At 45.0% G+C, this 22,963-nt stretch overlaps 1 protein-coding gene across 5 annotated transcripts in view; it reads right to left on the reverse strand.

Moving 5' to 3' along the window:
• Positions 1-22,963, reverse strand: part of LOC135896032 (zinc finger protein 84-like) — an 85,803-nt gene that overhangs the window by 35,421 nt on the left and 27,419 nt on the right. For all 5 annotated transcript variants that reach the window (XM_070523421.1, XM_065424350.2, XM_065424351.2 and 2 more), the window contains one exon: positions 12,460-12,666. In XM_070523421.1, coding sequence (XP_070379522.1) covers positions 12,460-12,666 — 207 coding nt within the window. The remainder of the gene's footprint in view (positions 1-12,459; positions 12,667-22,963) is intronic.

Below are 22,963 nucleotides of genomic sequence, written 5' to 3' on the forward strand. Positions count from 1 at the left end.
GCAAACGTAGCCACTATCGTTGCCGCTTGCGATTTCTTGCGTGCCCACGAGTGCAGACGAGAAGAATTGAAAGGTGCCTTTTATGGTGGTGTTGTTGACCAAAACCATTATGATGCCTACAAATAATAAAGCTGAGGCATGTTTGGTTGTAGCCTTTTCTTCCATAAAAGTGCGGAAAGTGATGAAAGGAATGAAATGGGGCATCTGCTTAAGAATGTTTGGTGCGTGCCGACCGCTTGATAAGTCTTCAAGATTCGTTCGTGTAGCATTCGACAGATAGCAAGCGCGATCATCATTAGCTAGACTTGGCACATGACATATCGCTGCAACAAGTTCGGGGTGCGATCATTACATGGGAAAGGAAAAAATCTGAATTTTGACGACAAAACTAAGGGTGCGATCACTACGCAAGGGCAGCCATTATGCAAGTAAATACGGTATAAACATTGGACAGACGATGTACTGTAGGCACTGCTTGCCAGTCCTGGGCCGAGATTATGAACTGGATCAAGTCACTTGATGTATGACTGCCTAGCTGCACCATAAACCACAATACCGTAGTCGAGGATGCTACGTGTAAGGGACCGGCATATGTGTAGTAGACAAGTTTGGTCAGAACCCCAGTGCTTGTGCGATAACACCTTGAGAATATTTAGTGCTTTATTTGCTTGAATTTTAGTTGTGTTAGTGTGGGCTAGGAAGTTCAGCTTTGTGTCAAACGTTATGCTTAAAAATTTGTGGTCTTCTTTGACTGGCAACACTGTACCATCCGATGTGAGAACTGGATTGCAGTGTAACCCTCGCTTCTGGGAGGAGAGAACTGTAACAGTTTTGTCTGCTGAAAAACCGAATCCATTTTTGTTAGCCCATTGTGTGAGTTTATTTGTCATTAATTGTAGCTGTCTTTCACAAGTGAGTAGATTTGAGGCGCGGCAAGCCACTTGCAAGTCATCGACATATATTGAGTGCATAAAAGAGGATGGGATGATCTTATTAGAAGACTTCATTTAGAGTATGAAGAGTGTCGTGCTCAGAATGCAACACTGTGGAATGCCATCTGCCTATGTAAATGTGCATGAAAGTATTGTGCCGAGACACACCTGAAATCTTCTATTTGTCATAAAATCAGGCACAGTTTAGCATTCTGCCATGAACTCCAAAGTCAGCCAGGTCTCTTAAAATTCCATACCGCCACATGGTATCATACACTTTTTCTAAATTGAAGAAAACTGCGAGACAGTGTTGTTTGTTTAGAAACCCGTTACGCACTTCATGTTCTAGTCGTACGAGGTGGTCAGTTGTCGAGCAGCCCTTTCTGTAGCCGCACTGGTGCATGTCTAAGAGGGTTCTTGATTCAAGGATAAATGTGAGTCTTATGTTTATGATACTCTTCTAGGGTTTAGCTAGACAACTTGTTTGCGCAATGGGTCTGTAGCTGCTTGGGGATATTGCGGGTTTACCTCATTTAAAAAAAGGCACCACTACTGCATTTTTTTCAATCTGTAGGCATTACTCCAAATTCCCATATTTTGCTGAAAAATTTAAGAAGTGTTTCTACTGATGCTTGAGATAGGTGTGTCAGCATTGTGTAGTCGACATGGTCAAAACCTGTTGCCGTTTTCTTACCGGCAAAGAGAACTCTGTTCAATTCTTGCAATGTGAGGGCGTTATTATGAATTACACATGAAGCCCCTGTATTGGGCAGTCTATGTTTCTCCGCCATATCTTTATATTTTAAGAATGCATTTGAGCAGTTTGCTGAGCTGGAGACATAAAAGTGTTCGCCTAATAAGTTGGCCTGGTCCTGTAGTATTGTTTGTGTGCCTGGACATGTAAGTAGTGGTACTGAGTATGTATGTACTCTCCTTTAAATTTCCTCACCTGGTCCAGCATTCGTTTTGATTTCAACGTACTTTTCTATTTCTCTGCCTTTCTTCAAATAAATTGTGCTTTGGCTTTGGCCTGTTTGAAATTTAAAAGGCTGCTATAAGTGAGGTAATTCCGTAGGATTCTCCAGGCCTTATTTTGCTCTTTTTTGGCTTCGGTACACTCGTTTGTCCACCAGAGATTTAGTCTTTTGCGCACAACACCAGATCACTGGTGCATTGCCTTTTCTGCCGCTGAGATTATGATTCAGTGATTTTTTTGTTAAAGTTCTCAATGCTTAGCTCTGGCAAAAAGACTTCCAGTTTTGCGTTCTCCATAAAAATCGGCCACTCAGCGAGCTGTAATTTCCACCGGCGTGGTCTAGTGACTAAGGTTGGTGGTGATGATAAAGGTTTGATAACTGCGGGCAAGTGATCACTACCATAAGACACACGTGTCGAGGGCTTCCCATCATTAAAAAGAGATGGTGAGCAAAAAGCTAAATCTAAACAACTAAAGGTGTGGGAAGTCGGTGAAAAATGTGGTGCACCTGAATTTAAAAAGCAGACATCATTTGACAGACTCAAACCTTCAACCAGCTACCCTCTCTGGCCAGTTTTGATACTGCCCCAAAGATTGCAGTGAGCATTAAAGTCCCCTACTAAAATAAATGGCTCCAGTAATTCACCTGTTAAATTTTCTAAGTGTTTAGTAGTAAAATGGGTGTGGAGTGGAATATACAGTGAACAAATGGTGATGGTTTTGTGAGCTATAACAGTGACAGCAACGGCTTCTATGTGACTGTTAATGGGAACTTCTCTAGCGGCAATACCGCCCTGCAGAACACTGGCTACACCACCCGAAAGCCGGTTCACCTGAGTACTGTCGCGCCATACAACAATGAAACCTTTTAAAATATTTTTGTTTTTCGCATAGGTTTGTTTCCTGTAAGCATAAGCTTACAGGAGAGAAGTTAAATAACAGGTCTTTGATGTCACCTAAGTTATGTAAGGCACCTGTGCAATTCAAGTGCATAATGAAAGAGACTATGAAATTTAAAGGTAAAAAATGGCATTCCGAGTGAATAGGAGATAAAGACGTTAGGTAAGATGGATCTAAAGAAGGCTGATACAAACGAACGACAAACTTTAGGTCATCACTTTCTTATTTAGAGTGGCTACTGGTACTTTGTCCCAGTTTAGGCACTCGAGAGAGCGCTTGTCCTTCGGCGTCGATGACACCGGGGTCCTTGGATCGACCTCAATCACTCTCTCTGAAGCGCTGGAGGACCGAGGTGTTGAAACACGTGTCTCAGGCCTTGGGGTTCGTTTGATTTTATGGCCCTGCTGAACTAGTGTCTGCAGGCCCTTCGACGATGATGGAGCAGCACTAGTTGCTTCCACCATGGGGGTGGGAGGGGTCACTATGGGACCACTGTGCATGGGCTCGGAGGACTTTTGAGGCCTCTGTGATGCTGCCCCCACCTTCATCACATTGGCATAACCACGTCGCAAAAGGTACGATAGTCGCTTTCTGGCTTCAAAGAACGAGATTTTTTCTTTCACGGTTAGTGCAATTCTTTTTCCTTTTTCCAGCAAGGGCAAGACTGAGTAAGCTGGATGGTCTCCTTTGCAGCTAATGCAATGTGGGGAACAAGTGCAGTTGTCAGATTGGTGATCATTGGAGCTGCATTTAGCACAGGTTGTTCGGCCTCGGCATGCATGTGAAGCATGTCTGAACCTTTGGCACTTGAAACATCTGGGGTTCGGGATATATGGTCTGACATTTACTATTTCGTACCCTGCATCCAGCAAGGTAGGCATTACAATCGTTCCAAAGGTAAGCATAACATGTTTTGTCGGGATTTCTTGGTCGTTTCTGCGGATGACAATTCTTTGTACTTTGGTAACATTTTGTTCTTGGAAACCTTCCAGCAGTTCCTCATCGCTCAAGCCAATAAGGTCTTCCACTGATATCACACCCCTGCTTGTATTTAGTGTTCTGTGTGGTGAAATTGTTCCTGTCGCGTCGCCAATACTAGTAAGTGCCGAGAGCTTTCGCGCTTGATCTTTGTCATTTAGTTCTAGGAGGAGGTCCCTGCTAGACATTTCCGAGACATTGTACGTAGGTCCGATTTCGTCTTTTAGACAATTGGCCACTAGGAATGGGGAGAGCGTTCTTACTGGTATGTTATTTTCGCTGTGGACAACATAGTACTTGGGAAATAATTGGCCATTGCTCTGAAAAGAGAACTGGAATGGTGCGGCATCATTTAAGACACCGATCATAGACAAAAGTTTGCGCTACCATAAGAAAATGTATTTGTTCGGCAATAGTGCTAACTGCCCACCACGGAGCCCAACGAGGTAACACGGCAGAGTTTGTGTTCAAGCCTGCAAGATGCCAGCCGTATGCCATCACTATAACCAAATATAAATACCCACGGTAGGATAGCAACACAAACTTAACCGTCACCACCGTGGAGAAAGGAAGTAAATGGAAGAGAGAAGAAGACAGAAAAGTTTAAAAAGTGAGAGAGAAAGACGAAGATTTGAGGAGAGAGAGAAAGGAAAAGGCGACTGCCAATTTACGGCGGGTGGCCCAGTCCGGGGGTGCCGTCTATGTGAAGGAGAGGCGAAAGAGGTGTGTTGCCTCTGCCAGGGAGCCTTAAAGGTCCGAATACATGTAGGAGGGTCCAACCCTCATGTGCTCGCATACGTGGTGTCGCAACACAACAAACGCCTGCTGACGCAGATGCCCCTGCGGGAATATTGAAACTGGATATGTAGTTGCGAAACAGAGCAAGGAGCAGAAAATGGCCACTCCAATTTTTAACGCTGAACAAATAACAGATATAGTCACAAGAGTTGAGGAAGAACTGCGCAAATGGTCAAGCAAAAACTGGGAATATAGTGAGCTTCTAAGTGTAGTAACGACAGAAATACGGAAAGAGAAGCAACATGTTCGTTGGAAAGGAAAAAAGAAACGCAAAAGCTGGCGGAACAGGGAGATCCAAGAAGTGGGCATCGAACAACAGAAAGCAATCCGAGAGCACAGGCAAGAAAAGAAAAGCACAGTTGAGGCAGGATGAAGTAGCCAGGAAATGGGAAATATACCAGGAGAAAAATTCTATGGCTCAAATACTGGTTCAAGCAAAGATAAAAGCTCAAAGTGACCATTAGTTGTCAGAAATACATGAGAAAAAGAAGGCTGCACCTAGAAAACTTTGGAACCACATAAAGTTATTCGGCAGGATGTCTGGAACAATACAACATATCCTAGATGAAGACGGAAGAAAAATTGAACGAGGAAACAGCAATAAATTACATCCAGAATATAACAACCGGATCTTTTCAAGGCAATGATGAGATTTTACTTGAGGAAAAAAACAGCATGAAAGAGAACCAGATGGAAAAGGAGCTGGTGCTCACAAATTTCAACTGCAAGAAAAACGAAGAGAAGATCTCGAAGTGGACATCCACAGGGCTAGACGAAGTTCCCGTTAGGCTGTATAATAAACTAGGTCGAAAAGGTAAGGAAGCTCTGTTGAAAGGAGTAGAAAAATGTCCGAAAGATAGACGAATACCAGACAGTTGGCCACAAAGTAGAATGAACATAATTTATAGTGGTAAGAGGCAGAAAGATAGAATTCACTCATATAGACCGTTGACCATTACATCGGTAATATAAAGGTTAGCAATGCAGACAATTAAATTAAAGCTACAACAATGGGCAGAGAATAATGGCATTTTGGGAGACCATCAGGATGGCTTCAGTATAGGTAGGCATCTGGATGATGATTTTTTGGCCTTACTCAATCTATTGAAATATTCAGAGTAGAAAATAAACCAATATATGCAGCTTTTTTTAGACATTACAGGAGGACATGACAATTTGGACAGCAACATTTTGTGAGATATTCTGGCAGAGGAAGGCTTAAGTGACGATTGTATACAGCTTTTGAGAAAGGTTTACCTAGAAAATACAGTTTGTGTTGAATTAGAAGAGTTGAGGAGCGAGGATAAAGTTGATATGAACAAGGGTCTGAGGCAGGGGTGTCCTTTGTCCCCACTGCTGTTTATGATGTATGGCGACGACGGAAAGAACGCTGGAAGGAAGTTATATTGGGTTTATACTCTAATACAAACATGCAGGTACAGTAGTAGAGCAGAAGCTTCCAGGTTTGTTTTATGCGGACGACATTGTGTGGCTAGCTAACATGCAAAGTGATATGCAATGTCTGTCTAATATCTGTGGACAGGACGGCGAGAATCTAGGTCTGAAATTTATAGTAAAAAAATCAAGTGTTATGGCACTCAATGAAAACAGCGCACAGGCAGTGACAATACAGAGACAGGATATACCTCGGGTAACAGAATATAAATACCTTGGTATATGGCTAAACGAAGGCTATCATATATGGAACTACAGAAAAAAAAGAATACAGGGGAAGACAATTGCGGCCATAATGAAACACAGAGAGTGATGGGTATACAATAGGTACGAGGTGCTGTGGGGTATGTGGAAAGGTGTAACGGTTCGAAGACTTACATTTGGAAATTTGTTTGTTTGCTAGAAATCAGGGGTACAATCAGGACTCGATGGCAACCAAAGGTCAGCGGGACGCCTCGCATTGGGCACTCACAGGAAGCCTATAAATGAAGCTGTGCAGGGTGATATGGGCTGCACAAGATTTGAAGTGAGGGAAGATGACAGTAAAATTGATTCTGAAGAGCGACTGAGAAATATGGAAAAAAGTAAATGGGCTGCGAGAGTGTTCAGGTATATGTACAGGTAAAACATTGATTCACAGTGCAGGAAAAGAAGTAGGAAGGTTACCAGCAAGTATGCAACCTCTATGGTGAGCAACATGGCAACAAAGAGCGTCAAGCGGAAAGTCAGAGAGACGAGATAATCTCATGGGTGGTGGCAATAGAAAGGAAACCTGCTACGAGTAACTACTAAAAATTTAAAAAAAACAAATTAGAAAATAAACAATTTATGATAACTCAAAGGGAAGCTCATTTCTTTTTGAAGTGAGATCAGGATGCCTTAGTATACGCACTTATAAAGCGAGATATAAGAAGGAAGAAGAAGCATGCGCTTGCTGAGGAAAAGTTAAGGAAATGATGGAGCATGTTTTATGAGAATATGAAAATATCTGCCCAGCAGTTGATTTAGGCACCACTGGCCTCCTTGAAGCTATTTGTTTGAGAGAGAGCTGGGGAAAAGGAAAGATGTCTGCAATAGAGATTAGTAAGAGGCAATTGGAAGATTGGTGAAAGTAGGAAAACTACAAACAACAGATGCATACGAAAACAAAGTTCACAACAGTGGTTCAGAAAGTTTGGTTATGGGAATTCATTAAGGTGTTTTTCTCATTCCTTTCTTTTCTTTTTTTAACATAGGTAGGACATGAGGCAATATATGAGCTTGGTGGCACAACCCTCCATCAAGTTTCAAAGGGGACACTCATAGTATACATCCATCCATCCATCCATTCTCGTTCACTATGGCCGCCCTGTTCAGCTTTTCTTCGGCTGCTTAAAGTCTTTTTTCGACCGCTTTTCGTCCATATTTAGCAAATTCTTGAACTCTTTGGCCTGTTTCACAAGCTCATGCTGGAAATCCTCGATTTCCTTGAGCTTAGCATCGGCATCACAATGTCTGGCGATTGACTTGATTTCCTCCCTGTTCTCACCTGCCACCTCCTCTACCTTGAGGGACTCCCCACACACTGCACGCTTTGCCTTCTCTCTCACCATGTGTTGCACTTGGCTTTTTCTAACGGAAACTCCAATGCTTTCAGAGCATGTGCCTTTAAGCAAAAGCCGAAACGAACAATATCTAAATTTTTAAAATACTGCACAGTAATTATCACCAATGTTTTAGAAGCAATAAATTGAACCTCATATTGCCTGACCTGTACGCATGGTTATGTCCCCTTTATTCTGTTCACAACACGCTGCTACGTGCGAGGAAATTGACAAGTCGGACGATTATGACAATGCTCCTTCTATTTGATGTTCTTCAGTTAGCTATGGATGAGGAAGTCATTGGCATTGTCCAGATTTTCTTGGCGGCTCCTTTAAGCACATCTTCCTTACGGAGTTCTTCAGCTGCCAGCAGTCGAATCAGTGCAAGTTGTACCTGCTGACTTTGTCACTTTCCGAGTCTGCAACAGGCTAACACGCTCGCTGCGGCAGCAACTACGGTTGCTACTTGCATCCCACCAGGCTGGAAGGGAAGCCCAGGAATCACTTGACAACGTCTTAGCAGCCGCAGAGTCGTCAGAGGGGTTTGTTTTTTCTTTCTTTTTGGACAAGTTAATAAATAGTAATTTGCCCATGCCGTTCTTGTTCTCGACTTAGGCGCCAGCAAGGTGTTCGCTGATACACCAGCATGACGATCTGCTGTACATCATGACTGTGTCGCAGCACTTTCCATCGAACTTGACTTAAGTCGTCTAATGTTGAGTCATTGGGTGCCTTCGGCGATAGCGGACTCTGCAGTGTAGTTCGCGGAAAATATCTCTGCTAGTCGATGAAGGTGAGCCTTTTGGCTCATGCGGGTCTGTTCGAAACTGCGGTGGCTGCTAGCAGCGGTCTTTTTCAGTGGTAACGTAGTCATTCGTGCGACGGTGTTTGTAGCAGCTTGTGTCCTTCTTGTGGTTGTGCATGGTCTTAGGAGGCCTTGGCTCTGTCGTCGATATGTTGTACCCATGCTTGTGCTTCCAAACACTGCTTCGCCAGTGTTGTTCGTTGTCCTTGCTGCGGTGGCGGTGGTGGGAGGATCAAGTGTTGTAGCATGATGGCCACTGATCAGGCTCCGAATCTGCCACACCCTTCGCACAATGTAGGGCAAGTGGGCAGGTGTGTATGAATCACGGGCTAACTTGGGTTGTACCATTCGGCTGGTCACTGACATCTGTTCCCCGCACGTTGCATGGTGTGGGGACTGACGTGCCTTCTTGTGCCTCGTCCCCCAACTCCTGCACTGTGTTTAGCTTGATCTCCGGGAACTGCCACCATAACGCAACATGGCTGACACAACTAGCGTGCCGAAGCTAATTTCTTGCACAAACTGTCCTTATCCCTCCCAGGGTCGAATCACCACGTGAGCTAGTGTCACCAAGATGCGCCCCAATTGGATTCCCGAGTGGCGGGCCCCGGGCACCTCTTCACCCGAGCTGAGCGCTTCATTGCCGTGGCAGATGCTCACAGGCCCACAACCACAACGAGGTGGTTACAAGGCCCTTTGCTCCCGCAATTCTTTAGTTTTCGCACTTGGTTGGCCGCTTCGCAGTTAGCCCTAGCGCAGCGGGCACGCATAGTCGATCGGTCTTGCGGTGAGCCTTTTCCCATGAGTGCCGTGACTGTCACACTGTGCTGCATCTTGGTTGAATGAACCTGTGCTTGTTGGCGATCTGACTCTGGAACCTTCTCTGCGCCATGTCAGAGTCGATGAACCCTGCCCAAGTGCTTTTGTGTGTTGCAGAGTGTAGGAGCGTCATGCCCTTCCTTGACCATTGCTCGTCGGCTGAGCCTTGTGCAAACCCACCTCCATATAACTGCCACTGAACTTGGTTTCAGCTTGTCATCACTGCAGACCCCTTTTCAGCCCTTGTTCCTGCTTGATCCCCTGGCCACGGACTGAATTTCCTTCAACGCAGATGACACCTACAGCATGAGGTACGTACCCTCTGCTTTTGGCCACCCTGAACAATCCCTTCTTTGGAAAGCCCTTTCGTCACGTCAAGCGCCTAGAGGTGTAACCTAGTCCTAGCTGTGCCAGTTTTCGGTTTGCTCAACTCTTTGAGACGCGCGTGAAACAGGTGCCTACTAGCACCCCCAATGCTTTGTTCCCGCTCAATGGCTGCTTTTCGTCCCGAGTGCAGTTGAGTACCCCATGTGCCACATCGGAGCCACCCTCCTTGAGTGTCCGCACTAACTCGCTCACTGGCCTCTCTTTGTCTTGAGCGCCTTTCTCTGACTAATTCACTACAGACCATACAGAGTCACATGTCACTATGAGTGACGTTACAGCAGTACAATGTACGTAGGCGCACTTGTGAGAAATATGTCAACTCTCCTGCTGGGAGCACAAAGCTCGCAAGAAGAAGAGCAAACGGCATTTGGTTTGAAATTTCAGCTCTTTCCATGGCACATAGCGATGTAATACTTAGCAGACACGATCGCTAGCACACATTATATACACAGCGCTTTTCGGCTAAAAATGGCCACATATGGTAAAGGACCCATTAACATTTTGGACCTAGCCATCACTAAGTTGAAAATCCTCAATGTTCTTCTGAAGCGCTATGGTTTCTGCCTTTTGATTTAAAACATCACCGGACACCAGCACTTGCATGGCGATCATGGCTTTCAGACACATTAGAATAGCTTCAATTTTGGGTGGGCACTGTGGGTTCCAGAAGATTTCTCAGCGGCTTCCAAAATGTTCACCGTGTTGTTCATGTAGTCTGATGTTGTCTGCTTCGAGGGTTCTAATTCTTTTGCGACGTCCGATTAAGACAAGTCCCTTTGCACTTTCACGATAATTGTAGCCATCTTTTCCATCGTCAATATGCTATGATTTCCTCGCTTCAAAGCCTTTGTCGGAAGGCGGTGGATCACAAAGGCAGTGTCAGCACCATTCTTAACAACTGGCGATGAAACCACGGAAGACAATCGGTTGTTGAAATGGCTAAGCCTAGCATCACAGAATGCAGCTGAAGAAAACCACAATGCACACGAGAGGCAATACCTAGAGTACCCATGGCCATATGCAACTGACGAGTGCCGACAGCAATGACAGCATAAAGGCTTGTGGCAGAGTGCCCCAAGCGGTGCCTATTGAGGCTGCACCTGAAATGGTAGCTCTGAATCGGCATGTGAGATGTGTGCAACACTGCTTTGAGCCTGCAGGAAAACAAAATTACAGCGATGTTCTTTGCATTTTCGGTTGCTTCGAACTTGCGACCGTGAGAAAAATTAAGAAAAATTAAACGAGAACAGTTCGAAACATTCAAAATTTTCGTTATTGTTATACTTAACTACATGGAGCAAACTGGCAATAATATTGCAGAGTTAAAATATTCCGGCCGGCCCAGAAAATAGGGTGTCCAAAAAAATCGGTCGGCAATTGTATGATTATTATGTTGTGAAAAAGAACATATTCGAATTCCACACACGTGGCAATAAACATCTTTTAAACCATTTTGAAAATTTTACGCTGCAACTGCATGCACCTGAATTACCAAGGAGTGGTTCCGCTTTGGTCAGTTGTCGCAAAATACCTAGCACGATTTTCCTGTGTCTGCCATGTAGTATACTGTGAAACAAAATCAAGTTTTCTTGTTTGTAGTTGTCCAAATGAAGAAAGCGTCATCATTTTTGGCATTATTGTGGGAAACCTGCCAACTTTGCAAACTTTCTCCAAACACGTGTTATTTCTGCTGGAGGTGCAAGAATAACGCGTCAGGGCTTGACTTTATAACTGCATTTGAAAATATGATAAAATGGGTGAAAGTGCAAAGCAATATTATGGCAGTGTGCTGTGTGGTTTACATGAATAGGAAGTAGAGAGCAACTGTCGATTTTCACTGGAAGCTTTGTTGTAAAATGGCTACACTGTTGACAGTGAAACTGAAGAGACGTGATGGAATTCTCTTGTGAGCACCGTGGACGAGTTCTTCTGATGACAGCAGATTCAATTCATTGCAAAGGCATTTCAATTGCTCACTAGTGTCTCATTCCTCGTAGGGAGAAGGCTTCACTCTTCGCATCAGCAAAGGCGGATAACACGTTGTAACAAGGGTGCTGAGATGGAATAACTATCCACTGGCACAAACAGGTGGTATAAAAGAGGTACTGTCGGCAACTGCAGGCTGTAAACATGAAAAAAAAAAACCTGAAGCTGCTATCGACGGGAGAGGACTAAAATCATCTCAAGATGCGTGCAGGTCGTCCGAAGCGATTGCTGGCGTGGAACTCAGGAGCCCAGTGGATGCTGCCCATTGCCTGAGGGCAGTGTTGCGTATGCGTAGTCCCGCTTAGTCATCGCCGATGATGTGCTCTGGGATGCTGTCACCAAAACCTGTCCCAGGACAAAAATCCTTACATTTCCCGTGTCATATTCAGCTCGCTCAATGAATGAGCATATTGATAAAACAAGGTATGTTTTATAGGTGACTGCATTATGTTTGAATTTCATTGACATCAAATCCAGAGGTCAGCTTACATTCTCTATTGATCTATATTTATGTTCTTACACTCATACACCGATCTATACATAACTAAAAGACTCACTGGGTGTAACATTATCGTGGACCAATGTAAGGGCTACAAGACCAGGACAAGAGGGCTCTGGATTAAGCTCTGCCATCTAAGTTACTTCAATGTGCTCAATAGGGCAGTATTTTTGCATTTTGCCTCAATCAGTATGCAGACAAGAATAAAATACCTGCTAATTTATCCTCAGCGACAGAACATCACACACACTTGAGCAAGTCGTGCCAAGCTACGCAGACTTGGTCATTTACCACACTCGTATAAGCAGGCAATTGTAGGAAAAGTGCCGGTCATTTCCCACCTGAGGTGGAGCTTAACTGCTCCACAGCCTCCGTAGTCTGCACGCTCCTAGACTCGCTCCCTGGTTTGAACGAGCACCCAACAGACTTGTCAGCAAGAGACAAGCTGCACTGCATGCCAACCTCGACCTGACCACCGATCTTTGAAGGGGCATGGCATGCCATTTTGGCAGTGATGCTTTCAGCTAGGCTCATCGCATTTGTGAGGCCTGCAGAAAATAAGTGAGGCGATTGCAGTCCTGTTACAGCATCAAGAACAAGAGGTAAAATACAATGGAATAAATACACGAGCATAGCCAAGAAACAGAAAATAACCCTTCCAGTTCAGTATTCCTAAAGGGCTACAAAGGACAATCCACACTGAATACTCGAAAGCAGGGCAACCTCTTCTTTGTGGAAGGCTTATGACAGCAGAACCTATTTGAGGCACTTTTCATCTTATGCATTTTAAAGCTATTGGTGAAGTCCAAGTAATGAAAAGTTGTTGCAACATCCTAAGCTCATTGCAATCAGCCTATATAATGTCAACTGTAGGATCTCCTGTCACCCCATGTCTTGTGTCAGATGATACTGACACATGACCTCGTTTATCTTTTACGGGTGAGCGCTTTTACCATCTACAAAGTGTTATCGCTCAGCGCAGGACGCGTCTACATGTATCGGAAGTTTTTAAGATGTTATCGCTGCTTCTATCCGCTGTCTGTTGTCGCCGAACCTTGCATGAGCTGAGTGCATGTATGCATGACACAAATGGTGTAGAACTTTGTGGAAGGCATGCGGGTCCCAGCGGATACTCTGGAACATTCGACGACTGATCTATAAAAGCCGACGTGCTTGACCTGCTGATCAGATTTTCACCAATCGCCGACTGTGTTTGTCACTGTCGATGTTCTCTGAGTATAACATGTGTTTTGAGGGCACTAGTTCACCCAATAAAATGCTAGTTTCCTCATTTTTAGTATTGCTGCTTTCCTCACCGTCACTACTATGTGACAATACCATCCCGTGCTTGCAAATTTTCCATGTCCTCACACTACCTGTCTGCTGTCCAGGATTGCACGTCAGTTCGATTGATAACAATTCAGTAACCCTGATAGGCCGTCGGTTACCTGCCCTACACATTACATTGCTGGTCCAAAGTTCATTTTAAATGCAACAGCATTCTTTAAGAACTTTACCCACTTAGCAGTAGGTCTGTACGTATGTATGTATGACCGTACATAACCTCTTTCCTGCCAACTTGTGTTTGTATGTAGTCTATGATGAAATGGGTAGAGCATTTGGTCGCTGTGCTGTTCCTGGGAATTGGGTTCAGAACTAACTGCCGGCCCAACTTCGGTCGCTGAGCATGTAAGAATGGGCATGTGCTGCTATTCAACAAACTTTTTTGATGCCAAGTTGGGTCACTGGGTATGTGGTACTCGGTATGTACCACTGTTCGATGAGCAGCCTCTCCCAGTGATCTCCAATTACCCCTGCCTTGTCATCTACTTTTACTCCAACTGTGTCTAGGTTGGCTGGCCTGCTCCCTCCCAACTAATCTGTCCTTCCTCTTTTCAAATTGAGAACAATCCTAGACCTCTCTAACCTATGATCACTACTATTTACCCGACCTCAAACTTCTACAACTTGCACTATGCTAGGGTCGGCACAAAGTATGAAATCTATTGCATTTCTTGTGTCCCCATTACGGCTTTTCCAGGCCCACTTCCTGTTATTCTGCTTCCAGAAGAAGGTATTCATAACTCAGAGGCAATTTATTTCCATGAAGCCTGCCGCATCTTTCATCTTCTAATTCTAGAGTTCATGACATAGTTGCCAGTCACCTGTTCCCTCACCCAATTTTCCCCCACTTTCGCATTAAAGGGCCCCTCAAGGTCTGGCCATTTTGATCTGACAAGCACAGCGCATACAATGCGGACTCATAATCAACGATGCTAAAATTACAACACTACACACTGCGGAAGCAGCTAAAATTTCGAACTAAACACCGTTTGCTCTTTTCCTCACAGGCCTGCGCTCCAAGATGAGGGGATGACTTATATCAGCAAAAGCGCCTACATACATGTGTATGTTGTGATGTTGCTCATTGTGACATGTGACACTACAAGAATTATTCAAGGCAACATGTGTTCTTTGTGTAATCTGTTTCAAGAGACGAATTAAAGTTTAGAGAAATAATATAACATGCAAACCGAATGTCGGCTGTGTTTGTTTTAATTTGCACCACAGCAAGAAAGATGTACAGTCGAACCCTTTTTATAACTATACCTGTTTCAACAATATACCAATTATCACAACGAAAAGCAGCTGCACCATAAACTTTTGTAAGTTTTCTATGGGGAAATAACCTGGGTACTTCAATGTCTTCATGACGCATTATCATTTATAATGATGAAGTATGGCTGCTGCGCGTCCATACTGAAAGGTAATGGAATGCGAAATCCTGTAAAAAAAAAAGGAAAAGTGAGATGCGAGCGGCTGCATGATCGCTCGGCACCCCAACTGCCGCTCTGTGCGAATTTCTTCCCTCACCCTACCAATCCTCCGAACACAAACGGACTGCGCCCATATCTCTGGGCTGCGCCACCCTCCGAAACATGACTGGACTGCGCCAATGGCGTTGCTTCCAGATTGCTCGCTCGACCCTCACAGTTGGTCCTTTAATCTCTGGCCCTCATTCTGCGCAATTCTGCTAACGAATTAAGTCGCTCATGATTGACTTTGTTCGCTGCATCGAAGTCATTCCTGGCCACATTGTTTCTCAGCCTAGTTTGACATGCCACTGAAACAGAAGATGGCTGATCAGCCCACTGATCATCCGCAATGCACGACATTGCCGGTGAAAAGAAAGTGCACTGCTATAAATTTGGAAACAGAGTGCTTCTAACCGATGAGGCAATCGTCGCAAACATGCTTGCATCAGATACCGATGGCAGCGATGACGGAGTAGGGCAGGCTGCGTCAACATTGTCCCCGCGGGAGGTCCAGCATATGATTCAGTCCCTCTTGAGCTTGTTTTTGCGAGGGACCTTCCACTTCCCTACGTGGGGCACCTAAATGCCTTGGAGAAGGGTGTCGGCAAACTTTGCATAAACGAGCAAGGCTGACGGACATGCGGTTTTTTCAAGGAAGCCAGTGGGGAGGTATGTGGCGAGATGCTTGTGGCGATCTCGCTCGAGCATTTCGTCTGGATTTCTCAAGCTGAGATGTTGCCCTAGCAGCCTTCCCGCATATCTTAAATGGCGCCTCTTGGGGCCACCAAAAGGATGCCTCGGTGGAGCTCGTATGTCATTTGCCGCCCATGACTCTTCTTTGCAGTTGTTATACCAGTGCCGTTCTTGAATGCCGACAGTCGCGGCTTCTTAACAACATGCAATCGAAGCGCGCAGGAAGCAGAGTTAAACAGTTGATCGAGTCAACACAATCAGAAGGCAGATGGAGGATGGTGGCGGGGAGAACTGACCTTCGCGCCATTATATTTTTCTCGGAACCACTACGCCATTCCTCTTTTTCGTGGAACCCGGTTATAACAATGGATTTTTTGTGGCACTTGAATCAATATTGTTATAAGTAGGTTCAACTGTATTTCTGTTTTGTCTGCTTATTTCCACATCCTTCAGTTGCAAGTAAACACAATGAAACGTTATATATAATTTTCTAGCCTGTTCCAGCATGTGGTCATGCTCTGTGATCCACTTGTGCCAGCCTCGTTATCTGTGTAGCACTGACCAATGCCTCCTCTAAACAAAATTATGCCTTGGACGTCGCTTGTTTTGCCATCAGAGGTTTGCCCACACAAATTGCGAGCAGATCGCCCCGTAGTCGTGCTCCAAACTGTACTGCTGGAGCCAGAGTGATGCTGTTGGGAACATTGTGTTGGTGCAGCGGTGCATCTGGCCACACATTGTGCATTGTGCAGGCGGTTGCTTTATGCTTGTAACATGCACTGGAGGCGCGACGTAGAGCACACGCCTGCTTCGTCACAAAATTTTTCTTTGAAGCTATTAGAAATATTCTAATGTGATTGATATGACGTGCTACTTTAATTTTTGTGTGTATTCGGACAAAACAGAACATTTATGGTTTCCATTGATGCAACTCGTTTCTAGCATTTTTATAAGCATTTGGCCATCTTTCGACAATGTCGTGCAATGAGTTTTGATGTTTTGAGCATAACATTATTTTGGCAGCTTTTCAAAAAGATAAAATTTTGTCAAGATTAGTTGGTGTTAAAAAAATGAATGGTGAAGAAAGGTATGCTCAAAATTCCTGCTGATTCCTTTTTTTTTTTCGATCAGCTTTAGCATTGCTGAGCCGGTCTGAAGTAGTGGTTGCTGCAACCACGGTGACCGCAGCTCAGGGCTGGCAGGCTCCTTAAGTTGACCATTGCCAAGAAGACTGTGAGGCACACCTTAGCAAGTATATTTTTTGATTACGAGCAATAAAAACAGCGCTAAACGACGGGACGAGTGAAGGGACACAGACAACAGCGCTGACTAACAACCAAAGTGTGTTTATTCCGTCAGTCAGCATATATATGTCATATGCTGACTGACGGAATAAACACACTTTGGTTGTTAGTCAGTGCTGTTGTCTATGTCCCTTAACTCGTCCCATCACTTAGCGCTGTTTTTATTGCTCGTAATCATGAACCAACCAGCCCAAATGCGTACTCTTTTCAAGTATATTTTTTTAATCTTACACATTAAATACCTTTCTTTCTGACTGAACATGAATGGGACACGAAGTCATCAGGCAGCTTCGATGCGTCGAACACGCTCTCAGTACTGTTACGTTATTTTGTGTTAAGGCACTGCTATGAATTAACACAAAAAACTTGAAAAAGAACCAAACAAGACATTTGATTCAAGAACGAAGAAATTGTGTTATGTAAATGGAACACACTGAAGTATGTACTGGCGCAGGGAAAGAAAAGGGCATGTTAACAGCTAGGTGAGGCAACAGTTGTTTGAAGACAATGCATATTCAGGCTCCTACCAAAATCGCTCTCTACCCACCATGCCTAGAGCTGACCACATTCATGTTGCCAACTGGGCATCTTGCGCTTCACAAAACTCCCATTCGATCGGCATAACATCAACCCCAAAATACTGCGGAAAATGCAAGTCCGAAATCCTGATCGGACTAACAGGAGTCATCAAGCTCATGGATGACATTCTTTTCTTTAGCCGCAATGAAGCCAGGCACAAGAGGAATGCTGACACGATACTCGAGCAGCTGTCTCCTCAAGCCTCCCTGCTCGTTACTCTTCGACAATGACGACCACGATTCATCAAAAGTCTCCACACCAATGTCCAATGACTACATCCAGCAGGCATCCAGCTCGGCGCTGTTCATCAACTCGTCCACTTCACCTTTGCTGCAGAACATGATGAACACAACTTCCCTCGACTGTTTGACAAGTGTATGACAAGTGTGCAGGAAGTAAGGAAAGGAGAAGGCAAAGGTAGAGAAGAGGTATTTCAGCAGTCAGCAGGCTTTGCTTCCATTACTCACAAATTATGCTTCAGGGATGCATGAGAAGATAGCGACAATCATTTCCTTGCAGAATTTTTTACTATAACCCGAGAACTTTTCGTGACAGGGGTTTCCTTTCAAGCAGCTTAGCGGCAGCCTTCCTGTCAGTCACTCTATGAGCAAAATTTTAAAAAAAGCGGCCTGATACTTTCTGGAACTTAGCAGCAGCAGCAGCTCTTTGCGGTGGTCGGTGTCCGTGTTTCCACAGCTCAACACTGGTAGGCTCATGGGCTCTTGCCCAATCCTCTGGGCATAAAGTTCAAGGGGCTTTGCGATGGACCTCCAATGAGGAAGCACACATTCCACAAATCTCCAAAGACCTATGAGCAGATTCAGCAGTTTCCGAGATCGATAAAACAGGCCACCACAGTCTCGATGAGCGATGGGCCCGTGCTTAGGAGTGCTGCTTTTTGCTCGTCGTAGGAACGCTATACGGCCTGCAAAGGGAATGTGCTCACTCGCCACACGCACGATGTATCTGCCAATCATGGCCACACTGGCGATCTGAGGAGTGGAGACAAATGGCCGCGCTGAAAGGCAGTTTTTTAACCCCTGCGCTGCCGTGTTTAGGACCTCATCAAAGGTGCTTGTCGCACCATGCAATTCCTGTTGAATAAGAGTAAGATGCTGTGATGAGAATGTGGTCAAGCTCTCCACATTGCCTTCACTTGAAGCTGACACGATTCTGGTCTTCAGCATTTTTTCCGGGACACATGCTGCACTCTTTATGTCCAGCCTGTCATTGTACCCGGCAATGCGGCGCAGAAAGCCAAACATTGCCTCGATCGGGTCACTGGACATTTTCTGAGTCAGGATGAACTGGAAACTCTTTTCGCTGTAAGTAGATGATGGATGCAGGCAACTTTTGATTTTGTTGGAAAAATCAGTGAAATAAATTTTCTTGCTTAAAGGGTCCCTCACCAGGTCTGGCCATTTTCAGTTGACAAGCGCAGAGCATACAGTGCGTGATAACAATCGTGTCTGCAAAGTATTTCATTGCCATGTGCCGCGGACAGATTTGAAATTTCAAACCGAACGCCGTTTTTCCTTCTCGCGGCCTCCGCGCTCCAAGCCGGAGGATGATATACTCCCGTCCCTGCACCTACGTAGTCGTGTCGGCAGTGTGACGTAGCTCGTGGCAACGTGTGACTTTGAGAATTATTGAAGGCACCATCTGTTATTTGTGTGATCTGTTGCTTGAATTGACAAATTGAAGTTTATAAAATAATAAAAAACACAAACGGAATGTTTCCGTGTTTTTTGCTTTACTTCGCACTGAGGCAAGAGAAATGTACTTCCGGTTCGTCTGCCTGTTCCCACGGTGGTGCGGTCATGTGCGCAGGTACTGAAACTATGCCATTTTCTACTGTGTTCCAGCGCATGCTCACGCCTTGCGATCCACTCATTCTGCCTAAGTATTCGTGAAGCACTGAATTATACCGCTAGTCATGTCTCCTTGTGCACAGTGCAAAAACTGGTGAGGAGCCCTTTAAGAAATGTTCAGGTTTGCTGGCATTCTTCAAGTTCTCGATGTCAGAGATGAGAACATCTTCCAGTCAATGAAGCCTAAAATTGTCAACGTCGGTGAAATGACGAGCATCTTCGTTGTTGCAGTGAATATGCTGCTGACAATTGCTCACATCCATTAGCACGAACCATTTCTGCATAGCCTCCATGAACTTTATCGTAGGCCCTGCTGATGCAAATCCCAAGACAGACGTGTGGCCTGCTTGGTCCTTGAGTGCTGCAGTTGCTGCAATGCCAAACAGCTGAACTACCGATCATACATTCATTTTTTTCAATGTTTGACAGGTAAAGGTACTCGCACTTCAAGAATTTAATTGGCTTTACTGTAGAGTTTCATTGCACGTTGTGCAACCTCTTGAAATACTTGGATGAGATTTTTTTGTTCCACTGATGTATTTAACCGAAAACTGGGATAATATATTCTTAAGCAACTCTGGTCAAAAGAAAGGAAGATGCCGTTTGAGGAGCCTGCCTGGTGCTAAGTGATTATGTTTGTGTCGCCTTGGCACAAGATCTGCATGGCTCTGACATTGATTCAGTGGTTGTCGTTTATAGCACGGACAATGTCAAATCTGACACTAGTTGTCTTCTGTATGACGTGACCGACCACCTCTTTAAGCTGCTATCCTGTGCACCCCTTTGTGACGTATCCCACATAAATTCTGTGCTTACCATGGAGGTCACAGAGCAGGAAGCACAAAATAGAATTTGCCAAGGTTTCTGTCTCCAAATTTGGAGTAAGATGTTCAAACTCCGATTCCATGTCAACATCATCGATGAAAGCATCCGTCTGTTTGTGGCACCCTAGCTTCTGCAGAATTCTCATTTTATCAGCAAGCACATCTTGTATTGTGGCAACCAAAGTGTTTGGATTTCAGTTTCAAGGCAGCAGTAAACCAGTTGAGTGAAATCAACTTCAGAAACTGCGGCTATTTATTTCTGCAGTGTCTTCCTGCAAGGCGGCCTGACCAATTCCTCAGATCGCAAATACTTGTGTGCTTTCGCGGAGAGGTTCCAAAGAACAATGCTGTGCCTAATCGTTCCCTCTGACCAGTGTGGCTTCCTTCTCGTGTAGTTCTTCACTTGGTCAAGAAGTATCTATATTCCATTTTCTGCGTCCAAAGCTAGTTCATGAAATGTCTTGACATTGCATTCCTCTTTTAGTTTCTCTAGGTCTTGTCTATGGTCTAGCACAGTCAGTCATTTCTCGCTTTCAGTGACCGTTCTCTCTCCCACCATCGTTTACGCTGAATAAACAAAGTTGATGAACAAGAATTCACGGTTGTCTGCGTTTTCCACGAGCGCTTGGTACACAATTTCCTTTGTTGCTGGCCACCACCGAATTTTGCAAATTCCTCAGATGTTCCCTCATTTCTTTTCTTTTGAATCGGGCTTGCCAGATGCAACATCAGCTTGTGTCCCACATACATTACCTTGATCTTGCTGACCCAAAGGCAAATGGCTGCTCCACGGCAATAGCTCTAGTGAACACGCAGGCCACTCAGGAGATTGATTATGCATTTTAGCGCCTGGTGGATGCTCAGTGATTGCTCGCCGGTCAGCAATGTCTGCAACCATTGGGCCCTTTCATCCCCTTGTTTCGCAGCCTCAGTGACCTCGGCGTGTGCAGTGCATGATCCCTGTCCATCAAAAACACTGGCCACGGCACCTAGCCTGAGAAGTCGCTTCTTGCAGTCCTTCCAGAAATCTTCAGTGCAAAAGTGCAGACTGCACACTACAGGGCCCCCAATCCTTTCTCGAAATTGCCTTCAGCCATTGGTCATGCAAACTACTGTCAGAAGGTACCTCGTGGAAAGAGAAGCCCAGCACTCTTTTTCTGAGGCTCAACAAGCATTTTGTCATGCAGCACAACCGCATTACTACACAACTGGAACACACAGCTCAATGAAACATTATTTTTGAGATAATAGTTCTGCGGAAACCGGCAAGGCAGAGAGAAGTGATTAATTAAGAAAAAACGAGACGTCCAAATAATTGTACTAACTGTTATGTTACAAAGGAAACCCATATGGGTTTCCTTGAAAGAAAAGCCTTGCAGTTGAAGAAAAATTCACCCTGGTCTGGGACTTGTGCCATAGACCACCGCCTTCTTCGGGGCAGCCGCTCAACCATCTGAGCTAACCAGGTGGCTCGCAGATGGCAGGGCGAAGTCAAACTTATCAACTCGGAGCTTTGTATCTGCATAAACCGTACCAGCTTACTGCGTACATATAGGTTAACATGTAGTGTTTCCACTTTTTGCTGCGCAAACACGGTGGTGCATCGTCTCTATCGGGCAGCCTGGCAGAACAAGCCTCAGAGATCGGAACAACGGCCTCAAAGTGCACTGTGCGTTTGCACGTGAAGCCACATCAACATCAATGTCATTTCGGCGCCATGCCAGAGAGCATTGTGGCATTGTGCAATCAAGAACTCGTGTCCTGCCGAAGCTCAGATAAAAAAGATGCTGGATGCTCAGGATAGAAGAAAAAATTAGACATCGTTCGTGCTATTGAACATGACACGAAGACGTCTGCGTTGGCACGCGTCAGGGATTTGCTGTTGACTGCAGTCTGTGGTATTTGGAATGCGAAGAAGTTGCTTGGCAGTGCTGCTGCGAATGCGAAGAGATGTCAGCTACAAGGTTTGACTTTTCACCATTGCCTCTGTTGTTGCCGAAGTGTCAACTAGCGACAGTGATGAATGTAGCAGAGCTGCCAGCAATGCGGCATCGTGACCTGTGGTGTCACGCTTCTGTTCCCATATATACCAGCGTCCCACCGGCAATAAACGTTGTTCTTCAACAACTGGCTCGCTTACATGGTGGCAGTGGTCCCTAGTCGGCAGGTCGATGCCAGCATCCCTTCTTCCACCGCCAAAGCCCTTGGACACATCAGGCAACGCTTGGCTTGAATGGCAAACTTGGAAAAGTGAGTTCACCTTGTTTTCTACTGCCACTCAGCTGAGCAAGCAGAGCAAAGATGCGCAGGCAGCCATGTTGCTAGTAACGATTGCTGAGGAGGGTAGAAAGGCGTACAGCACGTTCAAGTTTGAAGCAAGAGAAGACAAAAACAGCATCAACGTGGTTACAGAAATTTGAGGATTTCTACAAACCTGAAACGAATCTAACCTTTCAGGAATTCCGTTTCGGAAACCAAAAGGAAGGCGAGAGCCTCAGTGAATTGTTGACCGAACTGCGTATACGAGCTGAAACCTGTGAATTTGGAGAGCTAAAAGATCGCATGCTGTGCAGCCACATTATTTTGGGCATTCGAGACAAGAATTTGCAGAAAAAGTTGATCGCTGAAAACCCTTCGCATCAGAAGACTGTCAATATCTGTCACGCTGTCACGCCATATCTGTTGATATCTGTCACGCCCATGAGCAAGAGAAAGAGCACTTTCGCGAGATAAGCGAAGCAGCCGCAACTGCTCATGA

This window comes from Dermacentor albipictus, chromosome 8 (assembly GCF_038994185.2).
Source record: "Dermacentor albipictus isolate Rhodes 1998 colony chromosome 8, USDA_Dalb.pri_finalv2, whole genome shotgun sequence".
NCBI lineage: Eukaryota > Metazoa > Arthropoda > Arachnida > Ixodida > Ixodidae > Dermacentor > Dermacentor albipictus.